Source organism: Lygodium microphyllum, chromosome 4, assembly GCF_053477565.2.
Source record: "Lygodium microphyllum isolate KBCC chromosome 4, Lygodium_microphyllum_v1.1.10, whole genome shotgun sequence".
NCBI classification, from domain to species: domain Eukaryota; kingdom Viridiplantae; phylum Streptophyta; class Polypodiopsida; order Schizaeales; family Lygodiaceae; genus Lygodium; species Lygodium microphyllum.
In genome coordinates, this window is record NC_141138.1 from 135,275,686 (window position 1) to 135,290,542 (window position 14,857).

The 14,857-nt window shown below is 45.0% G+C and overlaps 1 protein-coding gene across 1 annotated transcript in view; it reads left to right on the plus strand.

Annotated features, from left to right (window-relative positions):
• LOC148037653 (BTB/POZ domain protein, putative (DUF177)) overlaps nucleotides 1-14,081 on the plus strand; it is a 31,808-nt gene extending 17,727 nt beyond the window's left edge. The window contains exon 2 of the mRNA XM_087676597.1: nucleotides 13,524-14,081. Coding sequence (XP_087532723.1) covers nucleotides 13,524-13,944 — 421 coding nt within the window. The 3' untranslated portion in view covers nucleotides 13,945-14,081. The remainder of the gene's footprint in view (nucleotides 1-13,523) is intronic.
• Nucleotides 14,082-14,857: the final 776 nt, after the last annotated feature.

The following is a 14,857-nucleotide window of genomic DNA, read 5'->3' on the forward strand; positions in this document are numbered from 1 at the left end:
TCAGTCTTGAAATGCATTTTAAGACAACCATTTTAGATAGACACGATTTTTTCACAGTTTTGTGACGAGTGCCTCATTTCGCGGCACTGCATGCAGATTTCGCTTGTTTTCATCTGCTCTTCACCCTCTTTCTCAGCTGATTACTCTCCTTCGTTGCTCTTGCTTCCCCCCTTTCACTTCTATTGTCTAGAGTCTTGAAACGCTACAACCTCATCCTTCCTATCCACACTATTTGCAACTCTTTTCCCTCAGATTTGTAGCTTTTTTCACCATTTCTAGAGAGTAATCCCTCTCCTCTTTTCGTTCTACATTGTCCACATTGGTTCAAGTTGGTTTTTCCCACTTTGGGTTCTAGGTTCATCTATTTCTAGCAAGGTGCAACCATGCTGAAGAATATGTTTTGGAGCCACACGCGCATCATAAGCAACTATGGAGCTAGCGGTGGCTTAAAGCGGCGGGAATGCAACTATTGCCATGTCATATGCACGAGTGTTACACGAGTGAAGGATCATCTTGCTCGTATTAGTGGTAAGGATATTGATAATTGCCTTGATGTGCTTGATGATGTGTCTGCTAGTTTAGAGCATTGGAGGCGTCAAACACCTTGTGGTCAATGTGGCAAATGAGAATGATACTCTGCGACAAAGTACACGTCCTACGGTTCCATCTCCTACTTTAGGTGATAGTGTCCCAAAGAGGAGGAGAGTGTGTATAGATGTTGGTGCTTCTGCTAGTTCTAATATCTCTATGGATGTAGATGCAGAGGTAATTTAGGCAAGTGTAGATACATTTGTTGAGGATCCAGTTGCTTCACGGATCCCTTTGTTGCATCCTAGGGGTGCGCACTGCGCAGGGTGATAGCAGTTTGTCAATAGATGCATGCACCACTAGGGCAGTAAGGAGATTGTTGGAAAGGATTATAGCAGCCCTTCAAAAGCAAGCAAAGGTAAGAGGTTACTTGTGAGAACACAAGATTGTTTATATAATCCTTCATTCCTTTTTATGTTTTATGTACAAAGAGGTGGAAAAGGACTATCATGGCCATCGGTCGGATTGGATGTGAGTGGGAGGGTCCTATCTATGAGGCTTTGTGCATACATGAGCTTGTTAGAGAGAAACAAGTTGAGCTATAGATGTAGCATTTGAAGACTACTTGGATAAAATATGGCAGCACTCTAGGCCTCTTGTATGAGTATATGGATAAGATTGGAGAGATGTTGGACAAAAACATCTTCCTCTCTCAAGATAAGCCTATCAATGACCATTCATTCTAATTTCTCTTTTCTAATTATATCTATGATCTATTATGATTCATAATTGATATCAATATGTGGCTGAACTTCCATAAGTAGCATAAGGTGCAGGACTTTCATGCAGTGTGAAAGAGGAGATGGAATTGGTTTCACAAATCAATCCATTCTGTTGCACATTGCTTGCATCCCCTTTGGCATAGCGAGAATCAATATACAAGTGAGGAGCTTGAAGAGGGTTGCAAAATTACTTTAATAAGTGGATTGATGGAGATGTTTCCATCATTACATGACTTGAGGATGATCTCCTCAAGTTTCGTAATCACACTATTTCATTTGCACGCTCCATTGCAAATCACGTGAGACACAGCTCCAATCCATGTCTTGGTGGGAGAAGTATGGAAATTATGCTCTGACTTTGGTGAGTAAACATTGAACATAAACAAATATGCTAGAGTTTTTCTTGTTCTTTGTTTTAGGGCTTGAATTTAGCTAATACTTCTTGAATCGGAAATTCTAATTCTAATTTCTAATCTTATTGGAATTTGGTAAAAAAGAATGGCTATCCATATGCTCCCACAAGATTGTGTTCGTAGTCATGCTAAGAGAAATTAGAGCACATTTATACCAAAAAGAGAAAAGTTGAAGACTGTTTAGCTTAAAAGATTGATTTTTTGCCATTGTAACTTGCGTTTGATTGAGAATTCAAGTTAGATACTTAAGCCAAAGTAGGTAAATGTAGATAAGATTGATGGAGAGAAGTTGAAGGACATTCCCACCATTGCAGAGGAGGAGATAGACATCTATACCATGCTTTATGAGGAGATGTCTACACATGCACATTGGAGATGGTCTAACCATGTATCATTTAGAGTGAAAGGAGCTCAACTTGGATGTGAGTTGCTTCCATCTCTACAACTCAAGTGGTGGATGATGAGGATAATGATGATGATAGGCTCTTCCTTTAGTAGTAATACTAGTTCTCATGCTAGTAGCCTTGAGGAGATGAGACGCGGATTATGATTTTACTCTTACTGTTTTAAATCTTTGGTAGAATCATGTATAGTTGTCAATATTTTCTAAAGTTACATGTACACTCCATATTGATGAGAAATTTGAGTGTTTTAGCATAGAAGTTTGACATATAAATGGTATTGCGAAACACATTTCTATTTTGCCGTTTCCAAAGCTCTAGCAAATATGACTATGACCAAGGAGGCTCTAGCATAGGATGTTTGTCACCATGCTATGCAGCATGAGCTTCTCTTGAAATTTAGTATCGGTTCCTACAAATGGAGATCCGGCAAGCGCGTGATCCTCCTAACCCTAGATAAGCCCTAAATCCAAGCTTTCTATTGTAGATCCTACCCAATGCCACCCATTACAAGTGCCTTGTGAGCACTCTTATCAAGTTATTTGGCTCATTCATATGAGACTGGATTTCTCTTTTGTAGTAGCTTTATTGTCTTCTTGTATGAAGACTCCATTGTAGGCTCACTAGAGAGCCACATTGTGCATTTTGCATATTTACAAGGGACTAGATCCTACGGGATCATGTACAAAGAGGGAGCCACTCTTGTATCTTGGAGTGACTCTAATTGGGCTAGAGATGTTGATGCTCAACATTTTACTACAAAATTTGCTTCTCCCTTGGATTGGGAGCTCTCTTTTGGAGTAGCAATAAGCAACCTACTATGGCTCTATCATTGACAAAGATTTGAGTATTGTGCAGTTTGTTCTACAACATGAGATGGTATGGCTTTGTTGCATATTGGCAAAGATTGGTTTTCTGTAGAGATAGGTCCCATAGTGTTGTGAATCAACAACCAGAGTGCTCTTGCTCTAGCACATAACTGGGTGTTTTTTGCCCGCACTGCAAGAGCAGATTGTGGAGTCCGAGCTAGTGTTGATTTACTATCCCATGGAAGACAATGTAGAAGATCTCTTCATGAAGCCTTTGTCTTAGGCTTCTATGCTCCATCACATAAGATTGTTAGGCCTTCAACCACTTCTTAGGTGGTAGGATCTAAGACAGGTTGTTAGGATTTCATGTGTTGTATGTTGGTCATCTTCAAGTTGTGAGCCCTGTCATAGTCTAACAGAGACATAGGCATTTCTGTGAGAGTGCGCAACGGAAGAAGAACACGAACACTGAGGAGGAGAGAGAGAGAGCAGAAAATGAAGGAAGAAAATCTGCACTGACTGAAATGAATGCTGAATACACAACTGTGGACTGATCAGCCCCTGCACGCAGCCCGAAGCGTCAATGAGGGCACCAGATCAGGCTGATGATGACGGCAGCACCGAAGACGGAGGAAGATGACGGAGTCGGAGTGTGCACCTGCCAAAGAAGGAGGGAAGATGATAAAACAACTGACTGCCAAGTGGGAAATGGCTATAAATAGCCAAAAAACCCAAAAACTGGCCAACCTGAAATTTGAGGCCATAAATATGTCCGACCAGCATTTAATGCTGGTAAAAATGCTAGGAATGCTCAAAAAAATCCCGGAAAGGGTGGACAATGTCCGGCAGGTGAGGCAAGCTGAAAAATGCAGAAATTGCCCCAGGAAATGCACATAAAATACCGACTGGAGGAGAAAATGCACTGAAATGCAATAAACTGAGTGCTCTAGAATGAGCTACCTCCTCCGTCAAAACAAGTGATAGACAAGTCAGAGCTCCTAAATCTGACTCAGATTGAGGCTCACAGGGAGGAGATGACAAGGCATGACAAACATGATGTGAGAGTGCGCAACGGAAGAAGAACACAAACACAAAGGAGGAGAGAGAGAGAGCAGAAAATGAAGGAAGAAAATCTGCACTGACTGAAATGAATGCTGAATACACAACTGTGGGCTGATCAGCCCCTGCACGCAGCCCGAAGCGTCAGTGAGGGCACCGGATCAGGCTGATGATGACGGCAGCACGGAAGACGGAGGAAGATGACGGAGTCGGAGTGTGCACGTGCCAAAGAAGGAGGGAAGATGATAATACAACTGGCTGCCAAGTGGGAAATGGCTATAAATAGCCAAAAAACCCAAAAACTGGCCAACCTGAAATTTGAGGCCATAAATATGTCCGACCAGCATTTAATGCTGGTAAAAATGCTAGGAATGCTCAGAAAAATCCCGGAAAGGGTGGACAATGTCCGGCAGGTGAGGCAGACTGAAGAATGCAGAAACTGCCCCGGGAAATGCACATAAAATCCCGACTGGAGGAGAAAATGCACTGAAATGCAATAAACTGAGTGCTCTAGAATGAGCTATCTCCTCCGTCAAAACAAGTGATAGACAAGTCAGAGCTCCTAAAGTCCTCGTCTGACCTAGACTGAGGCTCACAGGCAGGAGATGACAAGGCATGACAAATATGACTGCTAACACCCCCTCTCAGATCTTGGATGTGGCGGAAGGCCAAGGGAGAAACGGATCCTGGGGTGGCAAGAGGAATGCCAAGGTCGATGAAGTCCGTCGATGTAGATTGCTGCTGAAGAAACTCCTCGCGATCCTGGGAAGCCCCCCCTAAAACAGTAGGGGCCAGGGAATCCACAGCCGCATCACTAAGATTGTCCCCCTCTGAAAGGGATGGGAGGTATGAGGGAACCACCGGAGGAGAGGGTGGGGGATGGGAAGGAACCTGTGGAATAGAAGGTGCACAAGCGGGAACGGGTGTAGCAAGACTGCCTCGGAGGACCTTGCATCAAAGAAGGGGAATGGAGCCGGTAAAGCCCGCTCTCCTGCCAACCTGTAGATAAGACAGCTCCTGTAAGAGAATCCTCAATAACAACGGCATGCTCGGTGAAGATCATGCGTGTGCCAAGCCTCGTAAGGCCATAAACTGAGAGGAGGGGAAGGCCCAAATCCGGAACATGTAGGGCCTGGGAAAAGGAGCTCGAAGGTCGGTCAGTAAACAAAGGCAATGTGCCAACACCACTAATAGGCACCAATAAAATGTCACCAACAGCGACTGAACCCTTTGATGGACGGAGATCCTGTAACAAATCACCTCGGGGAGTCATATGACTTGAAGCACCACTGTCCACTAACCAAGGCTACGCAGAAGACACTGCAGCCACGGAAGAAGGATCCTCCTCCAAAGCATGGATATGAAGGAACACTGACTCATGGGTAACAGCTGGTGTAGAGGTAGAAGAAGGCTACGATGTAGATCCACCCTTCGCTCCCGGACGAAGGTGAGGGTACTTCTTCCAACATTTCTCCTCTGGATGTGTCTCTTTCCCACAGTGTGGGCACTTCGGTCTCTTTGAATCTGAGTCAGAGCCTGAAGAACTGTCATTCTTGTTAGCCTTTGACTTCGTCTTCTTCTGCTTCTGTCCTGCCGAACCTGCAACAAAGGCTCGAGTGGAGTCGGATCCACTAGCACTGACCTCTCTGAGTCGCTCGTCATGCTCCAAGACAAGCGGGGATAGCTCCTCCCATAGAAGCTTCTCACGGGTCCTCGATGTAAGAAGGCTGGTGTAGAAGACATCAAACCGAGGCGATGGCAACTGGATCAAAAGAATCATAGCCGTGTCTTCAGAAGATATCGTCCGACCGAGGGATGCAAGCTCATCCCTCATATCCTGTAATCTGTTGATGTGGTCCTTCATGGAAGGACTATCATCAATAGCGAGCATCCGCAACTTCTTTTCGAGAGATATCCGGTGGGCAAACGTCTTCTGTTGATAGAGAGACGTGAGCTTTCTCCACACGTTTGCTGCAGTCTTCAACTTGTGAACATGAACAAGGACAGAATCCTGCAAACTCAGAAAGAGGAAAGATCTGGCTCTAGAATTAAGCCGATCCCATAAGGTTGCACGATCCATAGTTGTCCCATCTGCGGGATCCACCTTAGGCGGGGGAATAGGAACAGAAACAAGCTCCCAAAGATCGAAGGAGTCCAAGATACACTCCACCTTGCAGGACCATAGAGAAAAGTTGGAGCCATCCAACCGGTCCTCTTTGGGCAGCTGAGGAAGTACGGGTAACTGTACAGGGGGTACCAAAGGCTGCATCTTCGGCCCACTGGAAGGGGATCGCCGAGATACATGAATAGAAGGGGGACGGGAAAGAGGAATAGACTCCGGACGACGGTCCTCGTGATAGAAATCACGCCTCCGTTCAGATGAGTGTGGAGACAAAAGCTCGTCATCCGAGTCATCAAAGCCCGTAAATTGATGAAAAGACATCTTCCAATCTGCAAAACACCAAACACCAAAGAAAATTGTGCCGAAGCCGAAGTAGGACCAGCAGTATGGTCACCAACCACCAAAACGTAGGCTGTGATAGCCTACAAACACTTGGATCTGCAAAACGCAAAGGTAGCTGATGAAGATCACCAGAACAGAAACCGCCAGCACCAAAACGCAGCCTGGGAGTGGGTTGCCAGCAGGAGATGAGCCGCCAAGAGTGGAAACGACCACGAGATCAGGAAAACGCAGCTTGATGATGTGTCGCCCAGTTGAAGGAGGGGCCGCCTGATGGTAAACGCAAGCAGGAGGGATCGTTTGATGACGTGGCAGCCTCGGGAGTAGTCGTCTGCAGCAAACGCAAGAAGAATGGCCACCTGGAGGGGCCGCCTGGGCAGTTGGAGATGAGTCGACAGCAGCAAAAGAGGGGTGAGGTATCTCTCCACAAGGTTAGGTCCTTCATGCTCTCAGTTAGGCGATGATACCATGTGAGAGTGCGCAACGGAAGAAGAACACGAACACAGAGGAGGAGAGAGAGAGAGAGCAGAAAATGAAGGAAGAAAATCTGCACTGACTGAAATGAATGCTGAATACACAACTGTGGACTGATCAGCCCCTACACGCAGCCCAAAGCGTTAGTGAGGGCACCAGATCAGGCTGATGATGATGGCAGCACCGAAGACAGAGGAAGGTGACGGAGTCGGAGTGTGCACCTGCCAAAGAAGGAGGGAAGATGATAATACAACTGACTGCCAAGTGGGAAATGGCTATAAATAGCCAAAAAACCCAAAAACTGGCCGACCTGAAATTTGAGGCCATAAATATGTCCGACCAGCATTTAATGCTGATCCGACCAGCATTTAATGCTGGTAGAAATGCCAGGAATGCTCAGAAAAATCCCGGGAAGGGTGGACAATGTCCGACAGGTGAGGCAAGCTGAAGAATGCAGAAACTGCCCCGGGAAATGCACATAAAATCCCGACTGGAGGAGAAAATGCACTGAAATGCAATAAACTGAGTGCTCTAGAATGAGCTACCTCCTCCGTCAAAACAAGTGATAGACAAGTTAGAGCTCCTAAAGTCCTCATCTGACTCAGACTGAGGCTCACATGCAGGAGATGACAAGGCATGACAAACATGACTGCTAACAATTTCAACATTCATTGCATTTTGTTTTTCAGCCTGTCAATTTCTTTTTTGTTGTTCACATTGGTTGTAGTGATCCGGTTCCGATGCATTAGTTTTGTGCGAGTTTTGGCTGTGTTCATACTCATTGAAATAGTTTATGCTGGTGGCAGCATTTATTGCAAGTTGCTGCATAAAGCAGCTGATTGCTGTTGGTTGGCCCATTTTTGGACTGGTTGGCTTATTTCAAGGTAGGACAGCGATTTATAGAGCTGCTCCAACTGCTGCCCACTCATTCATTCATAGCTGCCAGCAATCACATATGGCCTAACTGTTGAGAAACCCTTCACCCTTCACCCGTAGTTTGCGTTTTTGCGATTTGCGTTTAGGGTTTGCAGCCCCAAAAAGGGGCGCCATCCTAGACTGACTGTGCCTGTTTATAGGCCACTCTCTTATTCATTCCTTACGGTTAATTCATTCAGTCCGTCACCTCTTCTCCCCAACCTCTCCACTACCCTCACACCCCTTCAGGAGGACATAGTGGTTCCTGGTTCGTGGTTCGTGGCTGTCTTCATCATCTTCCTTGTGCTACGGCACCCTTGTTCCCTTGTATCACATTCACTCCATGATTCAGATCTTCATCATTCCATTCATCAGAGTTTCTTCTTTCTTCTCTTCTCTTCTCCATGTTTGCTGAGTTCACTCCGTGTTCCTCCCCGCCAACTACTATCTCACTGGTACGTCATCTTTTGACACTAACCTTGCAGAGCTGGATCTGCTCACCTTTGCAGTGATGATCCTCCACTCCAGTGAAGGCAAAGACCGGTGGCGGGTTCAGCATCCACTTTTCTTCTTCTTCTGTTGCATCAAAATCTCGTTTTTGTAGATTGTAGGTGTTTCAGCTTGCTACCCACACCCCGTTCGTAGAGGACATCTCAGCCGTAGCTGTCTATTACTGTCTCCATCAGTTGGCGCTTGATTTTCAGCCCTCTTCACGTAGTTTGGAGCTGATTCCAGCCAGGCAATTGCTGTTCCTGTGCAGACCTGCTGCTGTACAGCCTGCCACATCATCACAGTCCTGTTGCCTACGTTTTTAGTCTTTCTCTCTCTTGCAGGCTGTCCTGCCTACGTTTTTAGTCTTTTTCTCACCTGTTGTCTACGTTTTTAGTCTTTCTCTTTCCTGCAGGCTGTCCTGTTTGCGTTTTTAGTCTTTCTCTCTCTTGCAGGCTGTCGTGCCTACGTTTTTAGTCTTTCTCTCTCCTGCAGGCTGTCCTGCTTGCGTTTTTAGTCTTTCTCTCACTTGTTGGGTACGTTTTTAGTCTTTCTCTCTTGCAAGCTGTCCTGCGTGCGTTTTTAGTCTTTCTCTCTCCTCACCTGCGTTTTTCTATCGGTTGCAACCTCTTACTGCTGGTTGCATCCTCCTCCCATTGACAGCTCACTTCTAGCCCTTCCACTATCCTCACACCCCTTGAGGCGGACATGGTGGTTCGTGCTTCACACTGCCCTCACACCCCTTGAGGTGGACATTGCGGTTCGTGGTTCATGGTGACTATAACCTCTTCCTTTTTCAGCAAGGCACACTGATATCCATGGCTTCTTTACCGATAGACGTCCAAACTACTGGGTGCTCCTACTGTGGCATCACTGGACACACTACCGATGCTTGCCGACTTCGACCTTTGCTTCCCACCCCCCCGAAGTATATGCGGCTTCCACTAGGCACTTCTTGTGCCACCTTTCCTTTCTAGGCCACAGAGATCATTCTACATCGGCTATCAAAGTACTATGCTCAAGGCAATAAGACGCATCCGATGCGCACTAAGTCCTTTCGAGCACATGGAGGATCAATTGGCGCTATGACCTCCTAGAGATCGTGGCAATGCCGGCGGCAGTCTTCTCCCACTTATTTTCAGGTACAATGGCTACCACGGCCCGCAGTTCTGCAGTCCACTCCATCGAGAGACAGTGATTTTTTGATACCGTCTCCTTGTCAGTCCGCTCCTTCGAGAGACAATGGTTGCTCGACTCCTTCCTCTTCTTTGGCTACCTAGTGTGCTCCATTGAGAGATAGCGATTGTTGCCCACCTCTTACTCATTTTGAGCCCCACCCTTCCCCACCCTGGACTACTCAGGTTCGGGAGGCTACCTCTGGGAGCTCTTCGGCACCCCAGATACTTTCTTCGGCACGATCGGCAATACTCCGTAATCAGACATTTTGGAGTCCGTGATCCATGAGTTTTTGGATTTCCTATCTACTTTAGAGGGGGATTTAGAGGGGGATGTTATTTCTTTGCCCTCAGAGGGGGCATCTACTTCTTCTTTGACTTCAACGGGGGCCCCTTCACCTCCCACCTTAGAGGGGGAACCTACTCCACATGAAGTTCTTCACCCATCCTCTACTTTCTTGGGGTGGCTGTCTTCGATCAGTCATCTCTTCTACTAATACCCAGGATCTTTAGGTACCACCTAGATCGGGACCTCGGAGGTTTAGCCATGACTTGGTGACAAGGCCTTCGTATTCCTTCCAGCATGGATGCACAGAGCTAGTGGCTTCTCTCCCGAGGTTGTGTTTCGGGTTTTCTAGTTCACTCTGTCTACTGGTCTTTACTGCAGGTTCCCTTTCCGGTGGAAATCTTGGATCTTAGGGATCCTCTACATCTTCTTCCTTCTCTTCTTCTTGCCTTGTTCACTTGGTCAGCATGGAGCCAACTCCCACGATCGAGTACGGGCATATCCTTATGGTTCTCGGCACCACACAAAATCCGACATTCCTCCTATGCATTGCATGTTTTCATCATCTTTGTACTAGGGCACTTGGGCAAGTAAACAATTTCCCCACGAGGGACACTGTCCAAGTGCCACCTGCTGCATGCACATTCTTCAACATATAGCATTGCATCTCCACCTCACTCTTCTCTTGTTCCCCTTTTTGGGCCTGAGAGGGGATGTTGAGAAACCCTTCACCCTTCACCCACAGTTTGCTTTTTTGCGTTTCTGCGGTTTGCGAGTGGATGGGAGAAAATCAACTCTTCTTCCATTTTGAGATCAAGAAGATAGGCATATCAATGTATAGCTGGTTAAGCATGAAGAAGAGCTGAGTTTCAATTTCATCCTACTCTTAGCTTGTAAAGAAATTGATTGTTTTATAACATAGTAAGCATGTGATGCATGTGTGCGCATGTACATCCTTTGCATGATCTTGTGTGAGAGAGGAATACTTATTCTCACTCTTAGGTTGATAATAATTGAGCTTATCCCCAAGGGACTTGGGTTGAGCAAAAAAAAAAAAAAAAAAAAAAAACACCCTTCTAGGGTTTTTTTTTGGGGGGGGGGGGGGGAGGGTTATTTGGAGGAGAGGGGATGCTCAACTTCAACCCTCGTATTCATTTCTTTTGTGTATCCGTGGCCATAATTTTCTATTCAGCTTTAAGTATTTCTTCTTTTTATTTTCTCGAAGTCAAGTCTTAAAAATAAGTGAATATTATAGTTGTAAGCATACTATGTTGTTCAGGGCATTTACATCAAGGATTGGTATGATCATCTTCGATATTAGTGCCTTGTCGATGCACCTTGGTGATAGCTTGATCACCCATTGCTTGGGTATCCATGGCCCTATCTAATTGTCATTGTTGTATATACTATGGTGTATCCTTCATCATTATTTGTTTTGTTATATAACTCACCCATGATATGAGTCCTATGTGTGAGAACTCACTGTCAAGTGCATTTCATTTTGAGGTGGTGCATTTAATGATGGCTGACTTGTATTTATAGCCATAGTTGATATTGGCCAACTTGCTATTTATGATTTATTCTTTTTGTATATTTAAGGCAGCCCCTCTCCTTCACTTTATTAGTATTTGATATGAGTGCATTGCATTCTCTATTGGTTGCCCACAACTTGTGCCTTTTGTATACTCTCTTGATCCTTGGTATATGGATTCCATTTTCCAAGTTCATTCTCTTTGAGTTGTGTGTCCTTGTTCTTCTTTTCAGTTCTTTGTGTTTATGCTCTAAGAGGGCATGTGGTTTTACCAAATGCCAAAGAATTACCAAGATGATTAGTGTGTCTAACCAATTGGATTTACCTTTGGACATCTAAATTTGCCTGATGTTCCATGCGAGTCGTTTGAAGGAAGGACTAGGACAAGGTGAATTGATCATTCCGATCGAAAAAGTCATATGAATAGAAGATAGTGCTTGCTATGTTCCACTTGAACTTGAATTGGTTCTTGACTATAGGAGAGAATGATCTTGTTGGCTCATTTATCATTAATATTTGGTCGTGGAAAATTTGTTGGGAGCTAGAAGCAACTTGGGAAGTGGTATGTTCATTGAAGTCCCTCAGGATATTGTTGAGGATGACAATCATTTGTAAGGGGAGAAGTGTTCCATCCTTAGTCATGTGGATGGGCGTCCACAACATTGAGTACAAGCTTGGGTACAAGGTAACTTCATGTGAATGCAGTAGGGGCACTGTAGGATTGGGACAATGGAGACTGGAGTCCTATCTATAGGACTCAAGGCCCATTGTGCTCACTCATTGTGTGATCAATAGTCTTGGACTTTAGGCCCAATGGTCCTCGTGTCTGTACATTTGGGTAGTGTGGGCTGGTGGCGTGGGATGCCAACTCTTGAGGTGCAAATTTGGCCAGGTATACAGGTATTTGGCTTCATGGCTCAAGTATTTAGTCAAGTGGAAAGAACACCTAGAGATAGAAGCTATTTGGCAATTGATACATTCATCAAAGAGTCACTTTTTGCACTCCGCCCTTAATGATATCGTTGAGGGCAACAATCATTCATAAGGGACGAAGTGTTACATCCTTGGATATTCAGATGGGCGCCTGCAACATTGGTTGCAACTTGGGGTACAAGGTCACTTAGAACAAATACATTAATCACACTCCGAGGGTGGTCTTTAGGTCCAATGGCCATCATGTCCGTATATTGGGATGGTGTGGGCTGGTGGTATAGGATGCCAACTCTTGGGATGTGATTGTGGTCCGGTATGTTGCTGGTCAACTGCAACTCTTGGGATTTGATTGTGGTCTGATACATTGCTGGTCCCAAGTCCAAGGGTGAGCCACAGCCCATGTGGCTCTATGGCTGGGAGGTGTGTCTGATGTCCACTCCCTTATAATTGTTTCTATGGAGACTATTTTCGTTTGTCCCCTGATGCATGCATCCCAGAGCACTTAGCTTGCTTGGATCAAAGTTTTTCCCTTGGTCTCCACAATGTTTTCTGTATAATATACTTTTCTATAGCTTCTTTTTATGTTTTCCCGTCATTGCTCCTAGGGTTTTTCTATTAGTGGTCATGTCATTCTCTGTCACTGTCCATGTCCATCTCCTGTTGTGAGTCTCAATTTGAGTCAGACGAGGACATTTGGAGGTTTGGGACTGGTCATGTCTGCTAGTCTTCTGCTTGTGTCAGCAGTGTTCATGCCTCATCACATTAGATTGAGGCATACCATTTCTTTGGACATCCTGCTACAGCCAAGTTAGGTCAGTCAGGTCTGCATCTCTGTTGTCCAGCATGCCATGTGGCATTCTCAAGAGAATTCTCTCTCTCTCTCTCTCTCTCTCTCTCTCTCTCTCTCTCAAGAGTAACACCGTTTCTTCCACATGCACATAAACCTTTCAATGGTGTTGTAAATTCTCTGGATTATCATTATTGGTTGCTGGTAAAAGCGGTTGTATATATGATTCTGGGTTGAAGCATCAATAAATATTCAATCATCCGTTTGCTTCTTTACTCATTGCTTAGATGTTGCTGAATATGTCCAATCAAAAAGTAATAGTAATGATGCTAACTAGGGATACATGCATGTGCTTTTTTGGGAGGATTTACTCATAACCAAAAGGATTTGTGCTGACTAGGGTTACCTGTATGTATGTTTATTTCAGAAGTTTTTTTATAACCAATGTGCTCAGTGCTTGTTACAATGATTTTTCTGTAGATGTGGAGAGCGTGTTGCGGAGCGAATTTTTGCAGATTTTAGTCTTCTGCTTACTGAGCAGCCTGTGGTGGAGCCTACCAAAAGTTGTATTGGTGTTGTCCTTGGCGATTCTGGACCTAGAATGCCAGATGAAGGTGAAGAAGGGGATGAGCAGCTTGATATAGATTTAGATGATAAGCTTCACTTTCCAAGGAGTGAGAAAAGTATAGACATATCAAAGTACATCAGGGACACTGTACATCTTGATATTCCATTGCAGTGCTTGTGTTCAATACATTGTCGTGGGATATGTATTGAGTGTAGAGTGAATCTCAACAAAGATGAGTGCAGATGCAAAGCAAGCAATGCAGATGAGAAGGTAGAAGAGAAACGTGCAGTATGGGGTCCGTTGGAGCAGCTAAGGCAGCAGCTGAAGAAATAACAATGTTAAATCTGGAAATCCTGCAATGTGCATGATGTGACATTTTCAAATGTAATACAAGCGTGAACATGACATCTTAGCTCAGAAGGAACCTACAGTAAGTATTTGTACCAATAGCCACTCTGTGTGTGTTTTGCCGGGGGCACGGGGGGGGGGGGGGGGGCGGGGGGGAGGGGGGGAGAGGGTACATGTGCATGTGTCTCTGTTTTCCATGTCTCAGTGCAGCTAGGTAGAGATTGAGGTAAGCTAGCCAGTGATGGAAACTAAGCAAGGTGGATGAACAAGTACTGCCAATGCAAAGTCAATGCTTTCATACAAGTGGAGCTTGGTCCAGGCATGTGTTGATTGGACAAGTATCTGTAACAGCATGAACCTTGACTCAAAGAACCTAAAACACTATGGGGAAGCTTGCAGAACAAGGGACTGTTTGACCACAATTTGTGGGTCGCTTGCTTAAATTCGTAAAGGGTGATATTAACATGTCCGTCCACTTTAGGTAGAGTGACTGACTATGCGTGGCTTCAACTCCTGCATTAGGAGGAGTGATGAGCATTGAGACCTATAGATCTACATCTTTTAGGTAGTTCAGATGTCCTATAGATCTACATTTTAGGCAGTTTCGTATCATCCGTCCACTTTAGTTATAGTGACTTTGCGTGGCTTCCACTCCTGCATTAGGAGCAGTGATGAGCATTGAGATCTATAGATCTACATCTTTTAGGTAGTTCAGGTGTCCTATAGATCTACATTTTAGGCAGTTTCGTATCATGCTCGACTTCTGCTTCTACCACCTCAACAATACTGCCACGACAGAAGTGCAGAAACATCGTGTAAAGGTCTGAAGTACAACCTTTAGAAATGATCAGGTGGAACATGTAAGAGGACTAGGGAATTGGACCCTAAACACAAAACA